The sequence below is a fragment of the Solea solea genome, chromosome 7 (assembly GCF_958295425.1).
Source record: "Solea solea chromosome 7, fSolSol10.1, whole genome shotgun sequence".
In the NCBI taxonomy this organism is placed as follows: Eukaryota; Metazoa; Chordata; class Actinopteri; order Pleuronectiformes; family Soleidae; genus Solea; species Solea solea.
The window spans coordinates 15651455-15661480 of record NC_081140.1 but is presented as its reverse complement, the minus strand read 5'-3'; the positions used below and the strand labels follow the sequence as shown (position 1 = coordinate 15661480).

Here is a 10026-nt window from a genome sequence, read left to right as displayed (position 1 = left end):
CCTGGGGTAATTGTTCCGAATCATTTTACCCAGGGTAAAAGTTGCCGTAATCTTTACTGATTCAGACAGGACAAAAATCACTGAGGTACACATGCACGGTATGCTAGACTGAAGTGGACCCTCAAGAGCTTGGAAATGTGAAGCCGCAGAATGGAATATGACCTGGCGATAACCCTAACTCATTAAAATACTAATGTTATTGGAGGATATAACAAGACTTTTCTCCTTTTGTTACATTTTTTGAAATTGTTCAATATCATGTAGAAAATCAAGGCCCCTGAAGGTACCATATATGGTTCCTGGCCTATCTGTGGTAAAAAAAGAAAAAAAAAAGTAAATATATATAAGAAAATACAAGAAAAACACAAATACAGTGAAAGGAACTATTATTTTACAACATGACAGCACATTTTAGAACAGTGTTTTCCAATCCTGGTTCTTGGGGACCCATGTCCTGCATGTTTTAGACAAGTTGAGGATTTCATCAACTTTCCATCATTTGTCTTTGGGATTTTATCGTAGCTGCAGGAGAAGACCGAGCCGTATGACCGCACTTTCTGTCCTCCGGAAGTGCATTAAAGTTTCAAGCGTCGCAGGTAATGACCCAGCAAAATCTGTGCTGATTGGCTGGGTCAAAATGTCCTCAGAAAGATACTTTCATTCAAAATGTGTCCTCATAGTACAGTCATGTAAACACACAGAGAGAGAGAGAGAGAGAGAGGATCAGAAGACAATAGGCGTATGGGTCTGTTATTTCATAAGCCCCTCATTCCCTGCAGAGATGTTTGAAATGCCAACAGTGAGATTGATCCTCCAATCCCCCACAACACCTGTTCAAAACACTGTTTATTGAGATAATTGAACATGTTTCACTGACAGTCAGACACCAAGGACATGTGGCTCATGCTACTAGATTGTTGTTTTTTTTTTCATGGCATGCATCCGAGTATGTACCTTTCTTTGTGCCAGTGTCCCATAATCAAAGTCATAATGTCCTTGTATGGATTGTAGAAAAAAACAAACAAAGAAACAAACAAAAAAACACAAGGGCTCTTCAGCCCCAGTGGAGCACAGAACGTGGGATTACAATCCAATTCAAGATCTTGGAGATGCATGGTTTTTTCACCCTCCACTTCTACACTGTGCTGGATATGAGTATGAAAAGTATCAAAATAAACGGATGGACAAAGGTGGAAATTTGGTCCTTTGAAAGGATATCTGATAATGTATCTGATATCTGATAATATATAATCTTGCTACTTACAGGCTAACAAACCTTGGTTTATGCATAATAATGTACATGCATTATGCACACACACACACACACACACACACAAACACTTCATATTAAATTATTATTGGCCTTTCCTCTGTTAGATGAAGCTAGAGTATAGCTCTCTGTAGCCTGTGTCTTTCTGTACCTCTGCCAGAACAGTTTTGCCTCCTCCCGGACTCCATTGCTGACCAACGCATACAGCACGGGGTCCACCACACAGTTCAGACTGGACAGTGCCAGTGTGCATGAGAAAAAGAAGTGCATTTTTTCCTCAAACTGGCAGTAGTACCCACCAGGCTGTGGGTTCTCACTGTAATAGAAGACTAGTGAACGTATGAGCAGGAGAATGTGGTATGGAGCAAAGCAAATTGAGAAGATGCCAATCACGCCAAAGGAAAGAAGGCGGACCTTCCGCTTGGCCTGGAGACTCAGCCCAGGACTCTGGCCCACAGTAGCCAGCACTCTCCAGTAGCTCACCGTCAACACCAGCAGGGGCAGCAGGAAGCCAATGGCCACTCGGATCAGGTTGAATAAGGCAACAGGCCACTGCATAGGGTAGGTCTCATAGCAACGGTCGTTGCTGTTCACGTCATCGTGGGCGTCTATGAGATTATCATGGATCAGCACCATGATGTGCATCACCACCACAACAACGTAAACCCCGATACACTGTGCCCAGGCGTAGCGTGACGTGCGGTGGGCCTTAAAACGGAGTGGAAATGTGACCACCAGGCAGCGATCCACAGAGATGCAGCAGAGCAGGTAGATGCTGATGTACATGTTGGAGTAGTAGAAAAAGCCAGCTATACTGCAGGACATAACACCCAAACGCCAATTGTGGTCCTGGTGGTAGTAATTGATCCAAAGGGGCATGGTGAAGATGTAAAGAAAGTCTGAGAGTGACAGATTGAGCAGGAAGATTCCCAAAATGTTTTGCCGCCGCACCTGTTGCCAAATAGGGCCCAGGGTCACCACGTTAAAGATCAAACCAAAAATAAAGACCAGGATGTAAACAGACATCAGGAGGTCACTGATGACGCTCTCCCCGATTTTAACGCACACAGCTGAGTTGTTGGTTGTGTTGTTCATTTTTGGATTCTGCCACTTTCCTGGTTTGAAATTCACCTGCAATCATAAAAAAGAAAGTGGTTCAATAGGTTTGACAGTTAAAAGAGACAACTTCTCAACATTCCTAGTGCAGCTAAAAAGTTTTTCTATCCCCATTTTAATTTCATGGTCGAGGGAGAACGGTGAGGCGGTGTGCCGTTGTTCTCAGGCTCGACAGCTGTTTGAGCGCATTGTTGAATTTTCTTACGAGAGTGGGTAAAGGCAAAGTCCAGCTCCCTGATGATGCACAGTTTGCACGATATTAGAAACTGAAATTGCCACAAAAAAAACAAAAACCTGCCTCCTTATTGCTTCAACTGCACTTTGGAGGGAAACATGTGATCCACTCAGAACTCAGAGAATTAAGGAATTAATGACTATATCAGACAAGTCACATGTGGAAGCAACTGCTCCCACATTATGTTGCCACTTTCTTTGTCAAATTGTCTATAAATTGTTGCAATGATTGCTCTGTGTGGTCAGACTCGGGCAGGCAGGGGCAGCACCATCTGAAGCAGCAAAGTGAGCATTTTGCATTTTACAGTAATCCTTTCCCTAATAAATAACAACCCGAGTCTAGTTTATCAGAGCATTATAACCCACAGTCTCTCGCAACCATTTAATTGTTTATTGTGGTTTGAAAATGAGTCTGGTGAACTTACTTGCACTATAGGAGGTAAATAGTGTATCCCTTCATAGATTTACTCTGTGGGAGGCAGAGTCAGATCTGGTCTATCACACAGATGTGGGTGTGACCCCTGCCTGCTACATCCTATATGCAGATATGAAATGGCACAAAGATGGCCAAAAAAAGAAGGAAAAAGGAGTCATAAAAGCACCATTACACACACAGCTACAAGAAAAACTGACTGATAACATGCAACCTACTGTATATACTTGCTATACTTTAGTAAAAATGAGCTGAAGAGCCCTCCGAAGAAAAGGCCAATACTATAGTGCTCACTGTCAAGCACTTTCAGTGAATTGAGGACGATTATCTTTAAGAGGAAAAGCTCAACACATCTAAATTAAAAATAAAGCCTCAGCTCTTCTCTTAGGCTCCTGAAGTACAGACTGAGTGAAAATAAGTATGCCATCAGAGTTAAAGAAACATCTACTTCTGCTGCTCATTATGCATGCAGGAAGGAAGTTTGATATATTCTACAATATCCACATTTTCATTAGGAAATAGATTTTTCTAATTACTTTACATTACATGTCATTTAGCAGACACTTTTATCCAAAGCGACTTACAAGGGAATTGAGTGCAACCTGCCAGGGGTGGAGATGAACTTGCAACCATGAAGTCTTTGCACACAGGGTCTTAACCACAGGCGGTCTGAACCACTGAGCCACTCCACCCCCAAGATTACAGATTACAAAAATAAATTAAAAAAAACTCACTCAATGATTGTGCTTTAGTATTATATGACTTGAAAAGGTACTTTCTTTCTTTCCACCCCACCCCTGGCAGGTTGTACTCAATTCCCTTGTAAGTCGCTCTGGATAAAAGCATCTGCTAAATGAGATGTAATGTGTAATGTGACTTTTCATCCTGTCCATCCTTCCGCTGTCTCTACCCGAGAGAGCCTCGAGAACGTTTACAGCAATAGGAAATTAAACATTTGTCCTGTATCTCCATTGCATCTTTTGATATTGTTTTTCTTACCGCGGTTTGTTTTATCACAGGACAGACTCTGGTGTGTTTATGGGCTCAGGAAGCATCTAATGCCATTAACGTCGGGGCAGGGATAGGCTGTCCTGTCTAAACTCAATAATGTAGAAGCCATTTACAGCCAGAGCATCTTCACAGAATGATAATGTGCACCTGCACTGGCAAATGGGTTTCATTTAATGGCTTGTTCATAAAATTTCCCAAAAATGTGGGTTTGGAAACTTCAGTGGAAAATGTTGCTCAAAAAATCCTTTAGTCATCTGTCTGACTGAAATGACTAACAGCAAATAGGTCATTCTATCTCAAGAACCATGTGTCTGCACAGTTTTTTTTGTTTTTTTGAAAGCCTACTTTCATTTCTGTTGTGTGCTCTGATTAAGGAGTTTTATCATTTTTTCATGTATTTCTCCATGTGAAAAGCATTTTCATTTCATCACACAAACCTTATATAGGCCTACTTTACTGCTGCAGTCCTTTCTTCCATCCGTGCCAATAATGGACAGTATTTGTTAATATTATGAACTGAACTAAGCCTTTGTGTTCTTTTACAGCCTTGTCACCAGTGAGGCTTTAATAGAGCAAAAGCCCATGCTCATGAGTGTGCGTGCCAAAAACTCATTTCCAACAAAATGGAAATATGTTTGATTTAGTGCTTTACGCATTCACTCCCTAATACCAAGGCTGCAGGTGAAGTGTCATAGTTTCCCTGTACGTCCTAAAAAAGGTCTTCTCACTAAGAAAATGTTTGTTTTGGTGACCACCACATGGGAGCCTAACACTAACACTGACTCACACCGTCAAGCATGTCATCTCTCCCCTTGACAACAGAAGAAACGAAAAAATTACAGCCAACAAAGTCTCAAAATAAAGTAATACATGTAACACCCTGCTTGAAAAACATTTGTAAAAAAAAAACTTTTTGTGTTTAAAGTCTAGAATCATTCACAGAGATCTCACACACAGCCGGATCTGTAATCAAGAATGACCTCACCTGTTGTTTCTGGTAAAAGGTGTGTCTCGGTGGTAAAAGAAAGCAGTCCACTGGGTGAAAAGTTTCCGACTCATTCCAGAGCTGTATCAGAGTTCAGTCCAGGAGGGTCAGAGGAGGAGCACATGGTGCTCTCAGATGAGTTCTAAACTGGACGACCTTTAGCCAATCTCTCTGTGTTCGTTTTGTCTTTGCCCTGGCTGAGATGATCGGTCGTTGACAGGCACAGTTACAATGTCAGCAAGGGAGTGTGGAGCAGTGGTGAGATGAAGTACGACTAAACGGAAAGACACATGTAGGAGGAAGGGGGAGGGTTGGGCTTTGCACATGTGCACAGAGGACGAGGCTCTGTTCCATTACTCTACTGTAATGGAACAGAGCTGCAGATGAAAGTCAAAGGTGAAAGTCCTGAAAAGGTATGTGAGTAATACATCAAGATCTTATATAAGTATGTTAATAAGGAGGTAAAATTACAGTAATCATTTACTCATTTATTAAGCAATGTCCAGGTAATGAGATATATTGATAAATTTGAAATTCATCCTCTCTTTTGTCCTACACACATTTCCCATTTTACTATTAGCTAATTCGTTATAAAATTACAAAAAAACAAAACTATTAGCATATTGTTTCTGAAGTGTAATGTTGCCAGTATGTCAGTATTTTATATGAAGGAAAACGAGTGCAGAAAGTGGCATCAAGTCGCTGACCGATGTTTAATCTCCTCATTTCGCTTTTCTATTGATCAAGCCTTTTCACATTAAACTGAGCAAATGTAAATCGTTATTCTGACGCTATTCTGATCCTTCAGAAATCGCTCCCCGCATCGCCTTTCAGATCACAGTCATCATGACTTGAATGAAGTGCATCCTTTATTCATAAGAGGTTAAAGGAGTGAGCTGAGATAGATGTTCATGTATTGAGCTGAGCTCTGTGCCAGGCACCACCATGAACCATGTGGTCTTTTGAAAAGAGAACAGTGTCCATGGCTCTATTCATGTTAATCAAAACAAACTGTGAGTCTGCAATCTCTCTGTTAATGTGCTGAATAAATATTTACCACAGCTGGAGATGCTGTGTGTATTTTTCTTTGAGTAAGAATGTGTACCTGAGGCCAGCTACACCAACAGCAGTGAAAAGAGAACAAGTTTAGAAACAGGAAAGTGTTTTTGTTTTTTTTTGTCAGTGACTCTTTAGCATTTACCGTCTGCAGAGGCGGGGCGGGTGTAAACTGTGGTTACCTGTGTTTTATCTGACAGCTCAGTTGGAAACGAAAAGAGTTGAGAGTGAGTCTCTGAAGTGTTGAAATGGTAAATCGTTTTCGTCTTCTTTTCTCAAGTATTTAAAAGCCACAATCTAACTTTATGAAAATTGATTACATTGAATACAAGCATATATATATATATATATATACATATATATATGTGTACATATATATATATATATATATGTATGTATATATATATATATATGTATATATATATATATATATATATACACACATATATATATGTATATATATATATATATACATTTGCTGTTTGTCGGCGCCGTTTTCGAGACAGCTGACATTTGGAGGCAATTACTGCGAAGACATACTGACGTTGCATTGTGTAGATTACACCATCAAACCTAAAAGGAGACTATGCTCCGCAGCATAATGACAACACAAGTGCATGAGTGGAACAGGAAGTAGAAGTGCTTTAGAATGATAAACATACTGCACTGCACTGTGCAAACAATACATTGCACTGCATAATATGCCGTCATACAGATGTAATATGTCACAGTCAAATGCTTCCTTTTTGTGTTGACTATTGTTTAGCAGAAAACAACTAACAATTGGTGGCAACATCTTTACCTTTGTCCAAAAGTGAGCTACGTCCTTAACAAGTCCAAATAAAGGATCCAACCAATTTAATGTTGAAAACGGAAAACACGATAGAAATATAAAACTAAGTCTAACCAAGACCACAAAATCTGTTGGAAACCACACATTTTGGCGGCACAGAACACATACAAAAGACTTCCTTATTGGTAATTTCTTTACGTCATGTTTGGTTTCACATTACAAGGACACAGTGACGTGAGCGACTCTTCCTCTTCAGAGGAAAGCACCTCACACTACAGGGTTTGACATTAACCAGCATAACGACTCTGAAAGCATCACAATTTTGCAGTACTTTCAAGTTCAAGAAGTGGGAAGTGTGCTGACATTTCCAGAACAAATGTTCTAAACGTTTTTGGTGGTTTTGACCTCCGGAATTAATGCACAATTGAAGCAACCTTGAACACCTCAGACAAAACGACATGTTTAACTTGAAGGAATCACAGAGAAATGTGAATAAACACGTGCATAATTGAATTCCTTAGGAGCCAATGTTTGATGAGCGTGAACTCAGTAAGCGTGTTCACACCTCTGGACGGTAATGCAATGGATGCAAAAGTTATGCAAAGGGTTTTTATCAATGGGTGCCAATGGGAAATTTTTTTTTACTTTTTAATGGTATTGTTACACTGTGCACAATAAACAACTGTCTTTTAAGAGATGATCTTGTTTTTAGTAGAGTAAAGAGAACGCTAGGGCTTTATGGTGACATGAACATGTTTATTTTGTCCTTAAATACATGATTCTTTCTCAAAATTGTTTTTTTTTTAACTACCTGCTTTTGTAAATTAGGACGGAAACGATATGAGGGACCAGAGAGGTGTCTGTAATTTACAACAAACTATTTAAATGTAAATGTGCAGAAAAAACTGTTTCATTCTAAGTATTCCATACCCTTGCACTTGGCCTTAATGTGAGGGTGAACTCAGCAGCTGCTTGATGGGGAAACTGCAGGTCATAGGTTCTGCAGCCACAGCAGCTGAAGAGAGAAGAGCAGTCAGAGAAATGTTCATGTCACACAATTAAGAGACTCAAGATTTCAGTGTCCATGCAAAAAGAATATCATCTGCTGTTTGTGGTGATCGGTTCAGCTGCAGGAGAAGAAAACCTGCATAATAACCTCTCGAGAACTCGAGTAATTCAGTTTTTTGGAAAAGACCATTTTCTTCCAATTGACTTTATTAATACAAAGCTGCAGACCTCATCACTGCACACTTCACTGAAGCTGTCAGAAATGAGCAGTGGGAGGTCTCCAAGGTTTAAATCTCTGGGTGAAAACACGACGTGACGAAAGTCATCAGTGGCTCTTTGACGTCTGAAACCTGAAATGAAAAGAAACTGCAAAAATATTTTATTTCTGGACATTCTTCATGCCATTGTCGCCAATATTGACGTTGTCGCGACTGGAAAGAGTTTTCACCTCAGCAACAGACACTGCAAATAATCCATCCAACATCACCAGTGTTTTTAATCACACAGCTTCTGTCACTGTGTGTGTTTGGTCTGTGCAACAACCTCCCGTTCCTGCAGCAAATCCAAAAGTGGACGGATAAAAGAGAGCGAGGGGAGGATTGAAGTGAAACAAAATGGCAGTTGTGTCGCTATCAATGGGGTTTTGATTTGACAAAATGGTTCTAATTCGTGGAGTGTGCTCACTCTTTGCCTCGGCAGACTGCAGATGCCGCGGTCACATAAAAACACCACAAATGTGCTACATTTCAAATTAAGAGGCACCTCCCAAGGTTATTACTCAGACCAGACACGATGTACCAGGGCTTTATCCAGTTACTCTTCTCTCCTTTGATGGTATAGATAAGCATTTGCTTTCTGCTGGTGACGTGTGAGCACAGAGACGTCGTTAACCTGAAGAAATGCACCTGATTGGATGTGACCAAGCCGTGCCTGCACTTGAAATGTAAAAATGAGACGCAGTGACAGAAAAGAGTGTATATCACATTGTTTGGCAATGATGATGAATGTAGAGTAGGAGGAACACGAGTGCACTTTCACCAGAGTAGCGAGTTGAAGTGCCCTCATCACAGAATGGAAAGAAAAGAGGAAAAAAAAACTTCACTCTTCACCACCATAGCCACATGCTCCTCATAAGTGCCACTCAGTCTGTGAGGAGCAATATGTGCAACAAACCCATTGTCCCCCCGACACCTCTTAATATTTGTCTGTATTCTCATGCAAATATATATATATATATATATATATATATATATATATATACATTTATATACACATATACACATATACATATGTAGAAAGCCGTCATACATACAACTCACTGTCGCTCGAGAGTATCCTTGAAGTGTTATGACAGCACCCACTTTAAGAAAGTTTAATCAGACATTACAGTCCGTAAATGTGAGATAACCTGTCTTTTCCTCACAGAGGTAATAGATATCTGTCTGTCAGAGTGCGAGTAGAACAGTTATTCATTTCTGCAGCAAGTGGTGCTTGTTCTGTGAGTAGGTCTTTTCCACTGAATGACCACTGACAAAATGCTGATTGTCTGTATATGGCTGACAGACAGGTTATATATATGTATACATATATACGTTACTGTAATTGAGTAGGTTTTTTTCGTGTACTTTTCAAAGTCAGTCAGTCAGTCATCATCTACCGCTTTATCCTCCGCCAGAGGGTCGCAGGGGGTGCTGTGCCAATCTCAGCTACATCGGGCGATAGGCGGGGTACACCCTGGACAGTTCGCCAGTCCATCGCAGGGCCACACACAGATAGAGACAAACAACCATTCACTCTCACACTCACTCCTATGGTCAATTTGGAGTGTCCAATTTACCTAATCCCCACATTGCATGTTTTTGGACTGTGGGAGGAAGCCGGAGAACCCGGAGAGAACCCACGCACACACGGGGAGAACATGCAAACTCCATGCAGAAAGGCCCTTGTTCCAACCGGGGCTCGAACCCGTGTCTTCTCCACTACACTACCGTGTGGCCCTACTTTTCAAAGTCATTTTTAAAATTTGTAATTAAAAGAACGGTACCTAATACATTCGGCAGGGAATGATGAGGACAGGCGACACAAGAACCTTGTTAAAAAGTAAGTTTTAAGCGAAGTTT

At 40.6% G+C, this 10026-nt stretch overlaps 1 protein-coding gene across 2 annotated transcripts; it reads right to left on the bottom strand.

Moving 5' to 3' along the window:
• Nucleotides 1–1017: 1017 nt before the first annotated feature.
• Nucleotides 1018–5442, bottom strand: gpr184 (G protein-coupled receptor 184). Of its 2 annotated transcripts, XM_058633264.1 has the most exons (3): nt 5050–5442; nt 3046–3155; nt 1018–2401 (listed from the first exon to the last, which is right to left on the bottom strand). In XM_058633264.1, exon 3 carries the CDS (start codon nt 2363–2365, stop codon nt 1343–1345), a length of 1023 nt encoding a protein of 340 aa, XP_058489247.1. In that variant the 5' UTR covers nt 2366–2401; nt 3046–3155; nt 5050–5442; the 3' UTR covers nt 1018–1342. The 2 variants fall into 2 exon arrangements, with proteins under 2 accessions (XP_058489247.1, XP_058489248.1); XM_058633265.1 differs by lacking the exon at nt 3046–3155.
• Between the last annotated feature and the right edge of the window lie 4584 nt (nt 5443–10026).